The sequence below is a fragment of the Diadema antillarum genome, unplaced genomic scaffold (genome assembly GCF_040938485.1).
Source record: "Diadema antillarum isolate AM-2024a unplaced genomic scaffold, OU_Dant_1.0 seq00000927_RagTag, whole genome shotgun sequence".
Lineage (NCBI taxonomy): Eukaryota > Metazoa > Echinodermata > Echinoidea > Diadematoida > Diadematidae > Diadema > Diadema antillarum.
The window spans coordinates 842305-865241 of NW_027271778.1; the positions used below are offsets into that span (position 1 = coordinate 842305).

Here is a 22937-nt window from a genome sequence, read left to right on the forward strand (position 1 = left end):
TTAGCTTCTCACCATAAAGTTGTCGCTTTTTGTGGCGTGAAATATGTTGCGTGACGCTTCCCACGAGATTGTTTTGGGTCCAGCTAGGACGCTTCGGAGCTTAATCATGGAGCATTGCTATAGAGAAATAATTGATGGCTATGCCACTCTTTCGACTCGGCCAAATAAACAACTGTCTCTACCTAAACACTAGGATATTACCCATGAGATGATATCAAAGTGAGAAAGGAGGATGTAAGGCTTAGAATGGGGGTGGGGTGGAGGGAATGGAGCGAAACGGAGGGAAGTGGGGTGGGGCGGAGTGGAATGGGGCGGGGTAGAGGGAATGGGAGTGAGGCGTATGAATTGGTAGCTTGGTGGGAGAAATGGGAGTGGGCTGCTTTATAGAGGGATTGAGAGTGAGGGGAGGGAATAGGGTAGGGTGGAGGGAATGGGGGCAGGGTAGAGGGAGTGGTGGTAGGCAAGGGGGATATAATGCGCGGGATTGGGGTGAGGGGAAAGGAATGGGGTGGGGGGAATATAGGGGTTGAGAGGAGGGGAGGAGGATGGGGAGGAGGGAACGGGGCGGAGAGGAGGGAAGGGATGGAGTGGAGGGAATGATGGGGGTTGAGCGGATGAAATGGGGCGGGGTGGAGGAAATATGTTAAGCGGAGAAAATGGGGGCAGTTTTGAGGGAAATAGGAGTGAAGTGGAGGAATTCACTGGAGCGGGATGGAGGGAATAGGGTGGGGTGAGGAGAATTAAAATGGGGTGTATGGTAAAGGGAATGTCGTCGGGTTGAGGGAATGGGAATGAGGCTGAGGAAATGTAGTGGGAGGGGATTGAGGGAATGGGGTGGGGTGAAGGAAATGTGGGCGAGATGGAGGTCGGAGATCGTCGGGAGAGCTTTGGATAGCCTCGTCTGGTCATCGCCCGCGAAATCGTTAAGCAGTGGATATCTGATTTATGTCACTATTGCTTCAGAATATACACAAACTCCGAGGGTCCGAAGTTGTAAATAACGTGACGTAGATGGAAGACGAATTTCTTTATTTGCGTCATTATCACAATTTGATTGTGGTTAGATTGAGCTGTATACAATAATTTGGAGTGAAATCCAATTTATGTGTCATGTTCTTGATTAGCTCCAGTATCTGTGTCATTATTATGACGAAGCATGTTTGGATGACCTTTAGTTAATTATTAGCGTCCATCATTCATATTTCTCTCCAGACAATTATCTCGACATAATAAATGTTTGCATTTTTATCTTGTTTATGCTACTATCGTTATCATATTTTTGTATATGAATGTAACTCAAGTGAGCAGGCTGTGAATTTTATACTTACTGTCTTGCTTATCTTTTTTTTTTATGGTGTTCGGTGTGAAACCTGAGCGTTGCCCAAACGCTTCTAAGAACTGACATCAATTTCAAATATGAGTTCCATGTAACCAAATATGACAACCCATCAGGTAGCTCGATACTTTATTCATGGAGAAAACGCAAGGTTCATTATCAACTTTTTCATTGTTTTTTTTCTCTCTCCATTTTCACTCGCACACACACAAAAAAAATCGTTCCTATTTTAGCAAGAATAGTATCCGCTATTCATGAACTCACGATTTCGACGGGATCCATTCTTCAGAGTCAACGAAGTCATTACGGCACAGCAAAAGACCCAGCGTTATATCGTAACATTTTCACCGTATCACCCTAAATATCAGATGTCCTATCATTATTTTGTTCCGATACCTAAGGCGGCTTCCTGACGCATTAACCCCTTGAGTACTTTATTCATCAAACATGACATTCAACACGGCTCACGTCCTAACTGTCGACTAGGGCGATAAACCACATGGAGTATAGTGAACGGGATGCACTCTCTTCCTGGTACGCTACAGGTTAAAGGCAGCAGTCCACATTCTTATTCTGATATGGAAGTGTATTACGTATTTTTGTTATTTCATGTAGGTAAATATTTATTGTCAGGTAAACATATAGAATTCATGTCAACTTCCCCAGTCATACTTTCGTGTGGGAGTGACCTTTTTTTTTTCTCTCTCTCTCTCTCTCTTTCACGGCAACTAAAAGAAGTTCAAGAAATCGAGATGGTTGCAACGAAATTAAGGGTTTACTCTGTTCTCATTTTCAAATGCTGATCTGATTGTCACTTTGATTTCTATACTTGCCTCACTGGTTGTACGACAAATTCATTTGTGGAGATGAATTCTTGTGTGGGAGTGAAAAGATGTCTGTAAGAGGCTTTCTTCAGGCAGGACATCCATGTTTGATTTTGATAGACATGTGATATTCTAAGACTTGTTTGAACGTACTTTATAAGCGGTATCGTGATTGGGCAGTTAGTATTTCATGAGTGTATTTTTCACATCCGTGGAGCTTTGTAAGCGAGTGCTATGCATTGATTTTTTTTCAAGGTCATCGTGATGATGTCCTTTAATCAGTTGTGAAAAGATACCGAACTAACTGTCCGATCAAAATCTCACACGATTGTGGAGTCCGTATAATGTGTACTGGCTAATATAGAACAATATCTCGTGGTATCGAATGTGTGTGCAAGGCGAGTGTGTATACTTCCATTACAGAATATTGTATGTTAAGTCATAACAATGAAGAAATAAGGCAAACTCGGGGTCTTTTTTTTAGAATAATTTAATCATGTGTCATTTTGTAACCAAGAATGTAAACTCTATTTTCGTCTACTTCAAACCGAAATTAGGCTAAACGCATCCATAATTGTACTGTTTTACGAACATGACATATAATGATTTCCGCGTTAAAACACCTTAGAAAATAGGCAAAATATCTTCATCTTGCTCACAGTATTATTACGCACGACTCCGTCCACGGTACCAGGAGTAATATATGCAGCAATTATATTGTATTTAATTCAGCAATCGCTTTAAGTGTTTATATAAACATGTATAAATCTTACAGATGTTAACCTCAACGGCACATTGCTCTCCCGGATCGTCTTACTCTCGCACAACTAGGAATATTGTTAAAGAACATTTCTTCGGCATTATTTTTGTCCGTCATCCTTAATATCAAGGGACACGATTTCTTCTTCCCTTGGGTAAACTGTTATTTCAGCAAGAAATGTTTTCAAATGAAACAATGTGCGTTATTGTTGTGTCTCCCTTTAGCACATTATCTATATAAGAATGCATTTTGGGTATCTTATGAAAAACAGCATACAGCTTCACATCTTTCAGATCCCGCAGACCTCCGAAGGTGAAGAAAGGGGAATCCATTAAACCCCGCCCGCTATCATGCAAAGGATTGGCAGTGCCTAGGTAATGTTACCACAACCTAGAAGAGAAAGAATATCCATTTACTTTATATGTTTTACACAATTGGTTGCACTATTGAGGGATGGTAAATTTTTACTGCATTGAATCCAGCGAAAAAACGTGGAAACAACGTAGTGAAATTATCATATTATATTCATGTTAATAATATCATGATACTAGTTTCAAATATCGGTATTGATGATATATCACTTATATTGTCATTATCATTGAATTATCATCATTGTTATTAAATCATCATCATTATCATCATTATACATGCAATCTATTTCTGTTATCTTTGTGCGACACCATAATTGCGACAAATCATTACTCTTCATGAGCTTGTCAGCAAACGTGTGTTGCCCGAAACGGCCCACACAAGGTATCTCCATGCACACTCATCTATCATACCTCTTCTGAGATGTAGCCATGTGTTCTGTATGACAAGAGAAAGGACGGTACTTCCTCGACAGATAAAAATAAAAGTCACCAACAGACCCGACCGTGACCAGTGTATTCATAAGGACATGGCGGTTTGAACCAGCTTATAACATATCTCTTACTTGGCACATTATTTTGCCTCAGGGATGAGAAACATTTCCATTTAGCTTGAGAGAAATGTCAAAGTATGGTTGACGAAGTTCTTGGCATTTAAGAATAGTGCACTGTGGGAGAAGGTAAAGGGAAATTAGAGGGGAAAAATCCCGCAACGCTACCAACAAGAAGTAGAGGAGAGCTTTTTGGATTACGATATTGGCTGATTCATTCAGTAGCTGTACGCCACAGAGAATTGCGACTCTTCCAATCGTTTGGACTTGTCATGTTTACCCATATAGATCTCCGCGTATAGATTCGGGCGAAACTGACACGTGAACGCCAGTAATCATAGTATCTGTGCGATGGCTCCTGGTCGGAGTGACACAACCTCGTGTGGTATTTAGCAACCACTCGATTTACACGAGGGATCGCTGTGCATTTGGGGAAATGTAAAACTGCCCGCGTGAATGGAAACGCACGATCATGGACGGGTTACTGAATATATTGGCCTCAAAAAGACATGGTTCATTAAAACATCAGAGCTTCAGAAAGAGTTTGTGTGAGAAGCCAGAGAGAAACTGTATTACGCATACACACATACAACATGTTGGCAAAGAAGATACTTTTTCTGTCTTTAAAACAAAGAAGTATGCTTTTAGAAGGGATATCGGACCATCTACTGCTCTATTAATTTCGGCTATTATGATATGATATCATGAATATTTATTAGCGCGCCATGCTAAGATCATATTGTTATAGTATCTGTGGCTAGGTAGGTTGATAAAATCCGGTTTCTTGTATCGGAAGGAGGTTATACGGAATGGATATTTACTCATTTTCAAATCAAATAATCAACATAGAGAAGTGACATTTTTTAACAATCTGCACTGATTAATTAGTACAACGTCTTTGCTTTCACATCTTAAAAAAGGAAAAAACACAGTTCACAACATTCAGGAAATGAAAATGAAATAAGTAAGTGAATTCGATAAACATTCGATGAAATGTCCAGAATGCTTTTATAAACCAACAATCAGTATTACCGCATGATTAAAGCTACAGAATGATAAGAAAATGGCTTTGTATACCAGTAGTCTTCAAACCGAAGGCGCAAAACGTAAACATCATTCATATGATATTTGCATATTCATGAGTCATGACTAGTAAACCATCTCTATCTCTTGGTACATACTCATCACACTACGATAATTACGTAAATCTACCGCTATTGCGTCGTTCACACTCACATTCATCTTTGAAAAATACTTTCTGTTTTGATGCAGTCTGCATACAACATTCTATAGCGGCCTCTACTTGACACCAACCTGCCATAAATAGCTCTGTATTAAAGGAAATCTACAAGTACAAGATTGGTTTACTTCGACAATGAGTTACATCAGAGCATGTACAACAAACATTTAGTGGTATTTTACAAGAAAGACTATTGTAACAAATCTATATACATCCAACATTTAGTCCGCGATACCTCAAAATAGCTCAGTAGAATATACTTGCTGGGCTCATAGCAAAAGCGTTTCAGGAAAGGAAAATGCGCAATTTTATTTTGTAAGCCATCTGTGACTGTGTGTATAAATATAATATTGTGTCATATCTATGATAAACATCAATATGCTCATAAAAACACTAATCTTAGCGTAGATCGTGCTACTTCAAAAACACGGAGAGTTTGTCAATTCAACTGAGAGTAAGATAAGTGAGCTTAACCAATTTCGCTTGACAACAAACACCAGGTCATTTTATCATGAGGTAATCTTTCTTTGCCTAAGCTTTCCAAGTATTGCGTACAATAGTCACAACTGACGCATATTGAATCTCACCGAAGACTTTATAGTTGTATACTTGTCCTAAAGCAAGACACAGGGATTCGAAATTAGGTGTATGTGTGCGGTAACTAATAATATTGAATCAAATCGCGGATCTTGGTTGGAATAAATGTTTTATATATGAGTTGCTACATAAATTTGATACAACTGGCATTAGGAATGGTGGACAATATTTTCTGCAGTCGGATTTATAGATCATTAAATGATATAGACAAAATTTTTGTCTTTGTGTCAGTCACCATGTACAAGACCCTTAATATGATAAGTTACAACTCTCATTTTCAATAGCAAATTTGATAAATATCACTTAGGCCTACCTGCAATTTTTTGTCATTTATCACTGGCAACAAAAAGCATATCACACTGTAAACGCTTGCTGTATTATACGTAAAATTGCTGTTTAAGAGAAGATTGAGCACTAATGAGTATGACTGGAAGTAATTGGGATAAATTGTTTCGACTTTTTCCACAAAGTCGACTAATATTTCTTGTGCTGAATTCACAAACGTGTATACACAGTACGTTGTTTGAGTTATCGGAAAAAAACAGAAACAAGGATTTGAATATCAGTAATTCCTTTTCAATATCTTTCTAATGCACATCTTCGCTCATCTACGCTCCATTTTGTAGTACTTTTTAGACAAATAAGCAAATTCAGTGTATGTTTGCACATAGCTCCGAGCAATATCTCACAGTTCTCTGTTTAAATGCGTACAAATGATCAGTTTTATTGCAGTATGTCATACACGTTTGTGCAATATGTCATTGCAGTGTTCTTGAAATGAAATTGATCAGTCCAGTCCAAGTCAGTATAATCAATTGAACTGCAACTTAAAACTTACAATACGCATAAAACCGAACACATTGTCAATCCCAATCTGTCGAATATACAGTCAGTTGCAGCCGAACATGTAAAACAATTTCTATCCTATCAGCATACAGACCCCAAAGTTAGTCGCACGAATGTTTGAGGAGTGGAGTCATGGTGACGAAACGACGGCTGGAGACCAGGACTACGCTTCGCTGAAGACGGCTCACTTATACGAATTTCCGCTGAGCTAGTATTTACAGAAGAAGTGCTTAGACAATGGAACTCGTGTTTGAGCCAGTATCAAGGAGACACAACACATCAACAAAGTTCTTTACAGTACTACACTTGGACAGCTTTGAAGTAAGTTGCTATTATCGCGAGTCCCATAATTCCGTTCCACACAGAACGTCCCAGTCACTGGCATCGGGGGGAAAGGCCTACTTACACGTGATAGCTCCATTTGGAATACACGATGAAACATGTCCATTTTGAAGACGAATGGATACATAAACACACTTAACAGACGATCCTTTGGTTCTGCTAGTCTTTTTTTTTCCGTAATAAGAGTATCTATGTTTCGTTTATATAAAAAGAAAAACTCAAATCTTTCCGAGGATGGAAGAAGGAGGTTCACGGCGTGCCATCACAAGTTCGTGGGTCTGTTGGTGTCGCGACTCGATGCGAGCGAGATCTCGTCGTGCGCTATGGAATGCCGACTGCTATTCGAGCGGTGGTTGTTTAGTTGTGTGATGGGGAGAGTCGTGACGAAAGCTTGCTCGCACAACTCCGCTATCTCCTATACAAGGTTGGAGAAGGGCACGGTGGAAAAAAAAGAAAAATTACGCAATCATACTTTGATCTGGCGTAAGTTATGCTTATCACTTGTCAAACATATGGCTGACTTAATCCATGTGGGTCCTTTGTCGCCCTTTTTCTTTTCTGACATGAAAACATGATCCCGTTGTGCTCATAATGATGGAAAACGATCATTAGCAAATTATTATTCAAACAAACGCTGATTGACATTTCGTTCTGATACACTGCCTAGCAGGTATAGTGGCACGAGAAATCTCTGTGATCGACCATATCGCCGTTCCAATATAATTTTACATTTCAGACAAATTTGAAATATTATTAGTCAGATCATTATCGCGTTGAAAAAGAAAATAAAATGATAGCGTTAAAACGAAAAAAAAAAGAACAATGCACGAATGATACAAAACAGCGACGTTCATACTGACACATGACACAATGGCTGCAGTCATTCTATTCGCTCCTAACATCGTCAACTAATGGCTTAAAAAATACACGCAAACACATGAAGCGTTCCATAGATATTGAAATGACGCTCATAACTCGTAACAAGTTGAATGATCATCTCGTGCATAACAAGGCTAAGTTGCATGCCTGCGTCAATGACATGGTGTCAGTTGGAGTCATTCGATGTTGTTTGTATGAAATCAAACGAGAAATTCTTTTACAAAATTAACACATCCAATAAACTTTGCACGCTGATAGTGGTACTAATAGGCCCGAATTCACGAAGGTGGTACAATTGAAACCATGGTTTAAACCATGGACAAAAACCATGCAGCGCCAAGTGTCGCACGGAATATTTCGTTACGAAATTTGTCATTTCGTCTACAAAATGACCGTTTCGTTAACGAAGTTATCATTTCGTGGACGAAATGTTCATTTAGTTACAAAATGTTGTAATTTCGTTACAAAATAATCATTTCATCGACGAAATTACTGATTTCGTAATGAAATATTCCATGCGACACTTGGCGCTCCATGGTTTTTGTCCATGGTTTAAACCATGGTTTCATTGATTGTACCACCTTCGTGAATTCGGGCCTTTTTGTGTCCAATAGATGAAAACACTGCGCATCTCAACGTGACACCATGTCGTTATCATAAAAGAGCTAAAGCTAGCGATAAATGATGCATTAGCTGAGGCAAAAAAAAAATAAGACAAAACAAAACAAAACTGCGATTTAACCAAGCAATCTCCCACGTAACGAAGCAAATCACTGTTGCGATGAAACGATTGCAAAGATAATTATCGTGCAAAGCAGAGCGTTGTTTCATCGGGATAGGTGTCTGTGCCATCAATACCTAAATCCTAGTTACACATGGATAATGTTGTTCATTACATTCAATACTAAAGAACCATTCACAAGGAGCCACGGTGACTGAAATGCTAAACCCTAAAACCCTAATATCTGGATTTTTAGGAACGATAGTCATCTTTTATCTCTAATTTTCAGCATTTTTCTTGTGAGGAATAGACATCTGATTCTAACACTTTGTTCATTAGGACGTAAAAATTAGATATTGTGCAAGGAAACTTTAAAAAGCACTTTTATGAATCTTAAGACAAAGTAGAATATCATGTTTCAGTACACTTCTAGGAGGCGATAGGATGATACGCCAATAACAAAATGTTTTTAACCGCTCGTCTTCTTTGCCTAAAAGCTTTATCAATGAATGCCAACACGTTTGTCTGTACGTCCGCCTATTTACCTTTGCTTCTATACTTCTTTAATGTCAGTATGAGTAATCACATTATCATCCTGAACTGAGGAGGTTGGACTGTAATGGCTGACATCAATTTGAAGTCATGTTATCTTGGCCAAGGCTGTGACATAATTACTTAAATACTCTGTATCTTAGCTAACTTTCTCAAATCTACAGTCATTTTTTACGGTGTATACCGTCTCTCTCACAATTTTACTATTATACTGGCTTTACACAATCGTCCTTCCATTATTTCTACTTCTGTTTGAAAAAAATCGGGGAATTCTTCCTATGTTTCAAAGTTTTGCTATGCTAAGACCAACCTGCTAGAATCAAAGGGAGAAAGAAAAAAAACTTAACGCAGAATGCAACATCCGGTTAAATTGTATGATATCCCTTTATGTCTTCTTTACGTAATTCACTCTGCTGTCATTCCAACGTTGAAAAAGATGGTAAATGAAATTTTGCATTTGTACTGTCACATCAAAAATCTAACGAGAAAATTCATTTGGTGACCAATTGATTTTACAAATTGCCTTGTTATTTGGCTGAAAGGACTATAATAGGTAAAGATCATAGTGGTCCATATAGGATGACTAAAAATACTTAATCTCTAAAAACAAAGACGTGGCTGAAACAGACCACTTTTGTTCATATTTAATTAACCTAATACCTGCAGAGGGAAGACGTTGTACACCTCTTTAAAGTTTTTGGTTTAATCTACATTTTTCTTCTGCTCTTCTATTTTTACAGCTTTAATATCATATCTATAACATGCGTATACACATCTCATACCTGTGTCTTTCTACAGTTACACACAAACACACACACACACCCACACACACACACACACACACACACACACACAAACGCACACACACGAGCACATACGTACGTATGTGCCTACTATTTTGTATTCACATTAGATATACAATATGCAAACATGAACCGCAAATCTTCAATGCTATCAGATTTTATCAATCAATGTTTTTCTGTTAATTCAACTTCACGTTGTTTGTTGTTTTGACGGCAGTTACTGTATACCTACTTTGAACAGCGTCACCATCTTGTCCAGAAAATAAAAAAGGATGATTCGTTTTCCTTCACTGCAAGAGCGATCAAAAGGAGACCTTTGCCATCTTGATAATCAAGGCATCACCCCAGTTGTGAGAAAGAGGAAAATTTAAGTTTTTCTTCTTTTTTTTTTCTTAGCGGCAGTCTTTTTCCTTTATTTTGTTAACCTTGGAGAAATTGTCCAATATCTACATATCTTCCCATATTTTCTTCATTCTAATTTTAAAAAAAAATCAAATTTCTACAATCTAGAATCAGAAGACTCTAAGCAAAGTATGGAGTTTTGTGGCTTAGTGGGTAGGACCACAGACTGTCCATCACAAGGTCTGTGGTTCAAATCCCCTTCTTACGGTCGTTGGGGCCACTTAGCAGTAAAATCTGGATACCCTTCTTATCTTGGTTATAATCATAACCACACCCTCGACCTACCGGTGTAACTAGATTAAAAAGATAATTTAGGCCTGATAAGGGAGCAAGATAATCATATTCATTTTATTCTTGGCCAGGGTCTATAGACTCATGTTTTGTCGTTTGATTTTTTTTCACACTTCCACAACAACAATCCTAAACGTTTCCCTACTGGCATATCTGTCTCTATGGGTGTGTTCAGATGGTGTATCTGTGTTTTGTGGTCATAGGTAAGATTAAATTAAGTGTTTAGATTCAGATCCTCCGTGTAGGTAGATCCCTCGGTGAAATGAGCTTATGACAGATAAATGGGCGCAATAACAATTGGTGTCCTTTGACAAAAGGTTAATAAAAAATTATGATGAATCAAATCCGGAATTACAGTGCTTAGCTTTGATCCTACGCTTCAGCATACAATATAATACACGTGACAAATCAAAAACTTTTTTTTTTGCTCTTGATAAATCAAACTTGTTATTTCGAGGTATTCAAGCCATTTCCGCACATTCCCTCGCCCCAGAAAACTTAATCCTGTCATTTTGACCTTGATCAGATTCGGCCTATACTCCATTAAGCTTTTACCGGTACACCAGTCATTATTCTAATCTTGTGTAATTCTTCAAATGGCCCGGCCTTGTTTTGGGCGACAACCACTTGGCTTCGTCCAATTGATGTTGTGAGACCGGATACAAGTTGCCAAATAGCTAATAATATCTTTTGATTTCACTCAACCCGAATCAGTATTAGATAATATACATCAGGCTCATATGATCACCATTACATCTGCTTCTACCGCAATCATTTAATGATTCAGACATATTAATATGTGCCCCTTTCCATATAGATAGACTAAATTAAACTGGGTCTGGCCTGTAATAAAAATGTTTTTATATTTCTTTGATATGCCCTATCGGAGCGGTAGTTTTCATCTACAACAATTTAAAAAATGTCATCAACAGAGGAACGTTATGAGTTCTTATTACTATACAAACTTTATTCTTCATGGATATTAGCACAGCAGACTCCTTTCCCAATACTTTTGGCACTTAGCTTCATTATTTCCACTATCCTTTCAGTTATGGTCTTTTGCAAATGAATGAATGAAATGAATGACGATAAACATTTGGGTGACTGATTCATGTTTTGCAGGGAAGTGGGGCGTTTTCCGGTTTCCAATTTGATGCCATTTAGCTCGTCCGTCAGCAATTATAGGAATATGGCTAAGAGAAATATGATTCATCAATTCACTTTCCTCGATTAATTAGTTCAATTGATGATGCCCGTACATGCAAGCACCCCCCACAACACACACACCACATGCGTTTGAATACATACACACTTGCATTTTCATCTTTTTACATTCTCCGTCTCTGTCTCTGACTTCTTTTTACCGTTTTTTGTTCTTTTCTGCTCAGCTTAATCATATGTATCTGAAGAGTTCAAGTGGCCGTTCTCATTTCAAAACTCTCTCCCTCTCTTTCTCTATGTTTTTTATCTTGTGTTACATTTGATGCCGTGTCCTCTGTGACTTTAAATCTAGACCATGGCAATAAAACCCCTTTCATTCTGAAAATTGCCTTTAAGAACCTGGCGCATGCATGGGTTGCGCACTCACGGTCTTTTGGTAATAGAGAATCATGTTTGGGACGAGTTAATCGCATATTTTTAAATGCAAGCCTCAAGAAGAAAAGTTTGAGTATGGGACATTAGTCACGTGTTGCATGGTATAATACAGTTTTACCTCTTTTTTTTATTCATCACCCATCAGAATACTATGCGATTCTAGCACTCCATAGACCCATCAGACATGTCAGAGTCGAGTTGTCAATGGCTTAAATATTATGTGACACGTGGTCATGTTTCATTACGCTGTGATTTTATAAAAGTTGATATGATAACTGTCTTGTATCAATATGTCCTGTTTTATTTTTCAGTGGATTTCGATCTGACATGCAAAGTCCATTATAGAATGATGTGATAGAAGCTCCCTTTGCCGCATCTTATATGTTTACTGTATTGCAGCTTTCTAATGAAAGAACCCTTCTGTCACGCGATGGTAAATAGACAAACTTACATTTACAATAATTATCAATGGCTATGATATAATATGAAAATGGTGTTCGGCAATTGTTTTCTTCGTCTATTTTGCCTTTATGAATCAATATTGAATATATCATTTTAGATAAACATATTATAACAAGGTCATATATGAATATGTGAAAGACAAGACACAAAATAATGATCGACCTGAAAAAAGATAACTGTTAATGCACTGCGCACGTAATTCAATCCTTCTAACTACACTTAATAGTTCTCGTACTCTCACACAGACATGCACGCATATACAAACCCGCAAAATATTCATACGAAATCATCATTTTCATCATCATCAAAATTCATCATCATTATCATCATTATCATCATCATTCCATTCAATGTAAATACCATGATTACTAGTGTTCACATTATATATATATATATATATATATATATATATATATATATATATATATATAAAAGATAGCTACTGTGAGAAAGGAAGATGGAAATAGAAAAAGAGAGAAAGAGAGAGAGAGAATGAAAGAGAGAGGTGACGCATGAAACTTCAGACGGTATAATCAATCCCTTATGATCTCTGACGTATATGCAGCATATGAATCATATAGTACATATCTACACCTATACATGAAACATCATAATATATAATAATCATACTGCCACAAAAATGAACATGCACTGCTTCAGGTGCACATACAAATACGCGCATCCGACATGCATACACACATAAACATACCCACACACATAAAGTACGGCATGTGTATTAAGCACATGTCACTTTTCATCACTAATTCGCAACTTCCCAATTCTTATTGCTATTTTTACCGCCACCTTCGCAATTGCAGTCACCTTCTCACAACCATTATACCATTAACTTTATAGATATCGTGCTGTTGCAAGGGGATGTAAGGCCGTCTGCGTGACAGCCCTGTGTTACGTCACAACTAATTCACATCGACATGAATGCTCCAGAATCATCCTCTCTTCACAGCATGATCTACTTTAAACTAACATCGAGCTTTAGATCAGCGACGCAAATGCTGAGACGACGGTATAATGGACAAAAATTGTGTTCTGTACATGCGCGAGACAGCTGTCTCCATTATCCAATCAGGAGGAGGCGTCGTCTTAGCGTTCGCGTCGCAGAATTAAAGCTTGCTATATATTGATATAATTGAGGACGCTGTAGATCCATAGCCACAGAAAATATTGAATCCAAGAGAGAAATAGCTTGATTACATAATTACTCGGAAAAAGTGAGGATGCTAATGGCTATAAAATTGTATGACTTTTAGAATGGCATTGATGGCCCATGAAGTGGGAATTTTGCGAGAGAAAAAATGAATTGGTCTGAAGGGGATGAAGAAATAAATGAAGGCACTAGGCAAACAAATCGGAATGGCACAAGAACAGACACTTGCATCTCAGTATAGCAAGCTCGAGATTGAGCGAACTAGGCCATGTCACAAACTGTGTCTACTTTCAGTGCATCGTAGTGGAAATAATGAGTGCATGCATAATTAAGCGGCCACAGGTGAAAAAACTGACAGAAAAAACGGTTACATCGCTGCAAGCAACAGAATATACGGAAGCCAACTACAAAGCGAAACGAAATTTAACAAACACGGATGACTTAATGAATATATGCTGCAACTTACAACAACAGTATTTCGTGAAAATTATATTTTAAGTTATTTCATAAGTACAATGATATTAATAGTTGACAAAGATGGTGCGATGTGACACTATTGCTCTTTCTTGAAAACAAAAGACAACACTATGTGGCAGCTACTTTCTATTGATGATGAAGAGAATATACACAACGACTATAAAGAAGGGCTTCCCGAGTGAGTGCTCGGAGATATCCTTCCTGCTCTACCAAGTAATGAAAAAGAAAGCTGAAATGTAATTTATCATTTATGCGAATCACACTTGTTTGCCAATTGTTCATGTAATCAAAGCGTTAATAATGCTGTCAAAGTAATCTACTCGCGAGGAAATAGGGCAGAAAAATCTCGCGTTTACCACCCCCCCCCCCCGAAAGAAAAACATTCCTTAAAAGAACCTTCTTTAAAATGTTTTATGTTTTGGCCAATACTTTGCCTCTTAAGAGAACAATGAATATAAAGATCAGGCGCAGTTTACACTCACAATTGGCAAACATGTGAGAATGGGTGAGAAATTAGATAAATGCAAAGAAAAAAGCGTGTGCAGTGTGGTGAACATGGTTCTGCGAGTGCAAAGTGCTGGACAAGATACTGCAAAGACGGCTGGTGCTGGAAGAAGCTACATAAATGTTGGAATAAAAAGACAAGCGGTGAAAGACCGGACGGAATCCTTGTGGTCCTACAAGAGCGGTGGAACTACGCACATCGCCACAAAATAGAAAACGGCTGCGACTGCTCGCAGCTGTGCATGGTGACAAGCGAATGATCCTCTCTAGCAACGTAAAATAGATTTGCTAGCAATGTCTCTCGCTTTTTTCGGTTTGGTTTAAATGTTTGCTTTGTGTTGTCTGCTGTGCATTTTGTACCTACATTGCGATGAGAGATTCGTGTGCCATTCCGTTGTGTTGCGTGTACCAAGCTACCTGGTTGCCAATCGAGAGGTCGGGCTAGGACCTTTAGTGTCCCCCGCTGGTTTGCATGGAACAAGCTACGGTAGTGTGTGAAAAAGAATGGCGGCATGCAAAGCAGTGAAATCAAGGCGTATGTCATCTACGGACTGGTACTCATTCGACCCATTCCTCGATCAAAGAAAAGAACCATGAAGACAAAATAACGGAAGGATGAAGGGAAAATATTTACACGAAATGTGGGTCGTGTTTGTGAGATGATTAGTGATGATTATTGCCGACTATTGTGAAGTGCGATGGAACGAGCCTGCTTTCATCCAGGGAAGATGTTGAAGTGTTGTGTTTGCTCGCATTCTGGACTAGTCCCACATGTGCAACACAGTGTGTTGTGTTTTGGATGTAATGACCGTGAAATTAGTCGTCCATCAAGAACAAAAGTTCAATAAAGGCCTACATAAACACAAAGACAGTTGAAGATGAAGCGATTATGAGAAACTTGAATGACTGAAACAGAGACAAGCGAACAAATTATACAAGATGAAATAGATCTATGAATACAATACATTACAGGAACGATATAAATCTAGACTTATGGCTGAAATATCACATATCACTGTCCGGAAACATTGGTTTGTGTTATTGTACCTAATTAATAATCTTGCGGCTAACATATTTCAGATATCTTTGTAGCATCAATGAATCTCATAGGGTATAGTTTAAAAGCGGGACGAGAATTTAAAACAAGTCGTGAAGAAGTTGTCTAAAGGCCATACGGTATCATAATCTTTGTGAAATAATTACGTCACATTTTCTTGAGGAAACGCATCGAGAGTAATGTCAAAATATAGAATTGCACAAGCTATAATCCATATCTTTTGTTTAATTTCTTCTTCACTCTGCTTTAACTTCAAATTAAACAATTATTCTAGACATTTTGAATAAAGTTTTATTCTTATATTAAACGTACACCAAGGAATGTTCTACGATTCATAACATACAGAATAAACAACGTTAAAAGCAAGAAGTTTTGGGAATTTATAACGTAAAACATGTTACGCAAACAGTCATGAAACGTGATTTGAATAATACATGGGTGAAACATTGTAGAACTGTGAATAAAACTCAAGTAATAAAGCCCCCCAAAAAGACAGAATAAAAATTCATTACTGAAATCGGTAGAAACATGTTTACACAACAATGTAAAATGACTGGAGATATTCAAAATGCATGTAAAATGACATCGCTGGGAAAATGAACGGGAGTTGAAGAATAATAGCCTTACCTCGTATGTCTTCTGTGCTCCATTCTCGTTGCTGGCAACATTCTGGAATTTCGCTTCTTTGTAGTATTTCCTCTTCTTTAGAAAATAAAGCACCACGACGTCGCACATCACCGTCGCCTGCATGGGAATGATACGAGTTGAACAAAAATCTACAGTGTATTTAGCAATACGATCAAAACTTGATAAAAAATAACAAGTCGATGGTCCATGATAGGTCCACCTTTAATGGTTGTTGTGAGCTTGGAGTTTGTGAACTTGAGGTAACTATACTTATGAAGAGATACAGTGTACGCAAGCCAGTGTGCAATGTATAACCCATCCATGCCCTGAAGTTAACAAACCTTCTATTGTCGGGTTTTGTGTCTCTATGGTTTTCATCGTAACCATCTTGGCTTAGTTTGGGATATGTGAACGCGTTTGCAGGATGTATAAGGTTCATCACTCCTTCCCTGTAACCTTTCCAGTACATACTATCATCAAACACCTTTGATATTTACAACCAGTCTCACACAGTTCGATTACAACTTCATCGTGTCAGATAGAAAATGAAAACAAACAACAAACAAACAAGCAAAAACATCCAGCTCTGTTTATCCAAGCAAACTCAGATTGATAAAAGATGCACACACACACACACACACACACACACACACACACACACACACACACACACACACACAAAGAAATTGGCAGTTTTTGCAGACAGCAGCCACGAGTGGACTGACGCGGCCCGACAAAGTGCATCGCGAGAAAGGTGCCGCCTCCAATGCCGCAGACCTGTTAATCACAGTGGAAGAGGAAATGCACCTGCTGATGTTTTCAATAAGACATCGCGAGTGCATGCACGTGACTCACTGTTACATAGGATAGCACCAACTTGAGAACACACCTGTCTCTCATATATTGATGTATGTTTTATTTTTGTCATAAAACACACAAGTTGATTAACGCCCCTTTAGTATCATGCACCATTACACAGTATAATGGTGCTTAATAGCGTTTTCATCTGCCTCTGTTGCTACATCTCACATGTGTATCATTTGGGACGGGCCGAATGTTCAATTTGTTATGTTTCAATTATTCAATTTACACAGCAAGTCGCATCGATTCTTATGTGCTTTTAACCTGCACACGCACGCACGCACGCACGCACGCACACACACACACACACACACGCACATGCACACACACACATTACATTATAATACTATCTAATGATTGCGTGTAACAATGTTATAACAATGTGTTAGTGCGTGAAGATTCGGTTCAATTATTATCATGATAATCCTAGTGGGCGCATTTCATGAAGCGTTCGGTCAGATGTTTTTTTTTTCTGACAAACTGTTACAAGCTACTGAAATCCTTGCATTTGATTGGATGAGAGCAAGATTGTCCGACAAATACAAAACGTTTCATGAAATATCCCCGGACGTTTCTTTCAGCTCCTCGCTCACGTTTTCTTTCTCTTGTTCAAGCGTCAGTTGACGTTTCAATCTCTGAGAAAAACACTTGCCGTTCTCCCCTGTTCAAGAGTTTATAACAATGATGTTTACACAAAAAATTGAATTCAAAGCAAGCATGTCACATAAGGCAGAATGACAGCTGATTAATTTTGTGATGAGCGCGATTGAATTGTAATTGCAATCGAGCCTACGAACATGTCAACATCAGATGGATCATAAAACCTCTTAGCTCTATCAATGAGCTCGACTTGCCTTCACCTGCTCCAGGGCAAACATTAGCTCCCATTTTTGTGCGACAGGTTCTTTAATCCGCTCCTTTAGGGAAGAATGAAGACGTCAGCAACATCCAAAACCACCTCCTACGGTCGTTTCAAAGAGAAAGACCCTCAAAGCATACCATCCATCATCGAAGATGGAGCAGGATGATTCCATGAGGCATGGAAGATAGACTAATGAAGGCATATACGTTCTCTGGCTCAGCCCTGATACCGGTGATGCTAGGACGACCAAAAGGCGTTCGTCGCTTGGTAATTGCATGATTTCATTTTCCCCATTTAGGATGTAGAATAACCTCTTCCTGTGCAATTTGATCGCCTCGCTTGAAAACTAATCGTGTGCCCCATGTGTGTTTTCCCAGAGCAACAATGGCTAGTACATCATTAAAGCACTTCTTCTCAGTTTGAGTGTTCTTTTGCTCCGTATTGAACTGAAGGTTCGTGATGACGTGATGACAATATCTACCTCATCCCCAGGCCATGAACAAGAGAAATGTCAGGTAATCTGAGACAACCTCCCATCCAAGTTTCAGACAATGCCATTGACATCGGCATAGTTAGCAAACAAAGTTTACCAGTTTCCTACATTGCTCATGCTACTATACTGCGCCTCACAATATCTGACTAGAATATTGCCATTTTAGTAGTAGTAGTAGCGTTATGCTGCCATAACGTCATCGATCAGGTATATTTGCATCACGAGCTTGAAGACATTTCAAAGAACGAACATACTGGTTAAAAGGAGACATACTGTCGTGAAATACTAATTTGAAATAGACAGGTGCCTACCAAATACACGTAGATTGCATTAAAATCTCATGTCTTGAGAGAAATTTTACACCACATTAATGTCGAGTAATCGTTGTATTTCTGCGAGCAAACTATATTCTATATGCCGTTCTTCGCTCATTAATCGCCTGCAGGGGCGGATCCATGAATTCCGTAAAGAGGGGGCGCCTTTACAAAATTAAAGGGGGGCGCTCGCACCCCTCCCCCATTTTTTCCTTTTTATTTCTTTTGTTTCAACAAAAAATAAAGGGGGGCGGGGCGTGCGCCGGTTGCGGTCTTCCCTGGATCCGCCACTGCGTCTGCATGTCATCCAACTTCAATGATTTCACCCACCCTTTTCATGCATTACACTCGTTGAGATAAAAACATGGGTCATTGTGCTTACATTAGAACTGGCAGATACGTACATTACGTGTGTGAATGTGTGTCAGTGTGTGTGTGCGCGCGCGTGTACTGTATAATCTAAGTATGGCTCCATTTTCAAGGGAGAATACTAGACTACTCGAGAAACGGAATGAGGGCATATCGTTGGAACTCATAAATTAGTCCGGTACCACAGATTCCATGCCAATCAGGGAATACTTCCGCTCATCAGAACTTGCTTATCTTGTCATAACTACTGATTGCCCTTAGGGGAAGAATTGATTTACCACCAGCTGCTTGCAAGGAAAACCAAATCTTTGGGGGAAAAAAACCAAGGGCTTAAACACTCACAAAGTTTAACTTCACTTCGAGAAACTTTTGCGCACATGTACATGTAATATCAAGTCAAGCGTGAGAAGTTTGCATATGATCTTCTAGGTGTAATTCAAGAAATAAAAGAGCAGCTTCTCAAAATAATTAGCGAGACTCGAAAGTCTAGTAACCGAAGACAGGAAACACGGGAATCCCTTGTCAAACAGACGATCCGACACGGGGTGGATTTCACGGTTCTGACTAGGGGATGAGACGGGGGTAAAAACGTGAACTGGATTCCCGCCAAGAACAACGAGGTTAATGGAATCTCCGCTGGACCAGTTCCCTGATTCTCCGGTATAGAGAAAAGCGATGAGAAAAGTTGGAGGCAACCCCAAGAGAATAGCCATGTAGGTCGACCGCATCTTGGAAGTTCATTTAAGAATGTTTGCCATTGGCTGTTTGACATTGCATTGTACCTGAAATTTTATGACATGCACATGCAACTGTACTCCGTTTGCGAAATATAAGCATTGTAATTGATGACGTCGAAGAATATTTATTTGCCTGGATGAATACTTTAAGATATACAGTATGGATCCACAATGAATAACATCTCTCGCGTAATATTTTCCCATCAATAATGACTACCCCAAAAATACGGCAAGGATAAAAACTTCATGTATGTCGGAAGCTGTGTCACAAACTAACACTGCTCTAACATAAGATATTCTTCTGATTTGTTCTTCATTTCAAAACAAAGCGGGTAAATGTCATTACGTGATTAGCGCAATATGTACGTGTAATTTTTAATTCCAACCATGCATGTATGCATAACCTTATCGCAGACTTTATAAAATTGACAGTTAGTCAGCTATCCTCCGATGTAGCATGTTTTTTTATCATGCTATAACTTTCCACATGTTGAACTTGTTCGCCTTCGTGTGCATTTTTTTAAATTTTGGTCAAAGCAAACAATGTGAGTGCCATATCTTCTTCTTTTTTTGTTCTTTTGCATCTTATGTGTTTGTAATTGACACTCTAAAATGACTAAATTGATATCGATGACATATACCATGTTCAATTAACTAAGCTCAAAATACCTCGGGGATGTATAAGTGCTCTAAAACATCGAGACAAGAAAGAAAGCATATCAAATATCCAGAGAGGAAGTTTGAAGAGATAAAAAAGGAACAATATACTTTGCAAGATGCCAAATCAACTTTATTCATTAATGATGAGGACTGATTCTCATGAGAAATTCTCGGTTCGGTTGGTGTAAATAGTTGCATCTCTCTTGTGCGAGCTATTTTGTTATAAAGCCTTGTTATTCTGAAAATCTTACCTAAGGACAGAAATCTAATAATCTACGTTTAACGTCGCAGGATAGAAATGAATTTCGACCGCATTTCTCATCAGCAATATTGATTAGACAAACAAGAAAATGAAACCGCATCTGCGTCTTTGTGTTCTGTTATGATTCGACAACAGGTAAGTAATCGTTACCTTCCTAATGCTGGATGACAGAGTTGGGGGCTGCAAGTTTCAGGACAAACAAAGTACAATGTGCATAATGTATAGGCTGAATTTTTCAACTCAAGAGCAAATGATTATCCATGCAATAACATCTGAGCAAAGCAATACCTGCCCCTCCCCCCCCCGAAAAAAGGGAGAATGATAAGCTATAACATATATATATTTCGACGAGTTATTACATTATTTCTGCCACAGTTTTCAGCATTTACAGCAGAATCATAACGACATCAAAGCAATTTGGGACACAATGCTCTCTCACGTGGTCAAGTTTGAAAAGGCATGCGTGGAACCGTATCAGCATTGGCACTATTTGCTCTATCCTTTCTCGGAAGCGAGCAGATTTAATTCGGCATGAAACCTTGCTCTCTCTCTCTCTCGTTCATCTTCGCCTCCAAAGGGCATCAGTGATTAGGTGCGGATTAGATCGCTATCTCGAAACCTGATGAGCGTCTACATCAAATTTGACAGTTTAGAACTCGAGAGCTATCGCCAGTGACTTGCCGAGGCAATAACGGAGTCCCCAAGATGTACTTCGACGATTTCATAGAGACGGGTGAACACTATTAAGGACATGGTCTTTTGTCTGCCACTTATTGAAGCAGAAATTCATCGAACACACTCCGTCAGTGTCAGCGCATTTATCACCTTCATAAAGACGTTGGGAAAGGGCGCCTCATTTACTATTGTGCCTTAGAAAAATTGGAGTGGGCGTGGGCGAGGAAGTCTAACAAATCATGGACTTCCGTTTGCTAATGTTTCCTTGCATCTTATTCATGTACTTGTCCATTTTCTTCCTTTACAAATTCGGTATTTATGCGAATGATACCACATAATGTCGGAACCTTACTGAAAAATTCTAGTGCAGACTTAACATGACAAACATGATATCATAGTTTTCTGTACCACAACAGGATTCTGCAGAATTCAATTACATGAATTTCATTGCGCACGGTCCCTGCATTGAGCGTTATCGATCAATTTACACCAGCCCATCGTGTCTTCATGTCACATGAGCGAACATTTACCTTCCGTATTTGCACTTGTTGGCTTGTATTTCTGCGACTCGTGATGAACGTCGTCGTCTGTTCGAGTTGGGTAGAGGTTTCGCGCCCTTTCCTGAAGCGGCAATTTCATTGCGCGTCATCATTTTCAAGAATATAATAATGATCGGCAAACCAAAAATACGGCTCAAATATTGTCAATACCCCCGCTCTGAAAGAGGAAAACGTGTTGGTGCTCGAATGTAATGAATCGATAGGGTGCGGACACTACTTTGAAATTGAATTAGAGGATCTGATATTGGGAGATCATCCCCGCAAAAGAGGTATTTTGTGTTAAAGAAATTCAATCATTTTGCTCAACACATTTCTTTCTACAAAACAGCCCCCTTTCATAATCCTTTCTTATAGAGAAAGGCCAGACTCTATTTCTAAGTTTAACAAAAAAAAAATATTCTCAGAACACATTCTTTTTTAAATCTAACAGAATCTCCTTTTGCGTGATGACTCTGAAATACAACTGTACAATATTTAGTGCAAGGACTGAGGTGATGGTTTGCAGTAAGGATTGGCTGATAGTGGATGGCAGTAAATGGCGTCAGATACCACGTGACCTGAGGTCGTAACTTCCAGCCTGGAGGCAGCCACTTTACTTTGGGATCAATCTGTTCGTTAAGCTTGTGAATTCCCAAATCCACCTGTTATTTGACACTCGTGACGTTTCGTCGGAACACACACGGGAGGGAAAAACTATCCACGAATGGGACGCGGGAAAAGTGGGTATCGGCTTTCGCTTCCCGC

General features: G+C 38.9%; 1 protein-coding gene across 1 annotated transcript in view; it reads right to left on the reverse strand.

The window, feature by feature from the left end:
• Positions 1 to 7122: 7122 nt before the first annotated feature.
• Positions 7123 to 22937, reverse strand: part of LOC139741416 (P2X purinoceptor 4-like) — a 168204-nt gene continuing 152389 nt past the window's right edge. The window contains exons 10-12 of the mRNA XM_071652001.1: positions 16401 to 16517; positions 15081 to 15198; positions 7123 to 7279 (exon numbers count right to left, since the gene is read on the reverse strand). Coding sequence (XP_071508102.1) covers positions 15130 to 15198; positions 16401 to 16517 — 186 coding nt within the window. The 3' untranslated portion in view covers positions 7123 to 7279; positions 15081 to 15129. The remainder of the gene's footprint in view (positions 7280 to 15080; positions 15199 to 16400; positions 16518 to 22937) is intronic.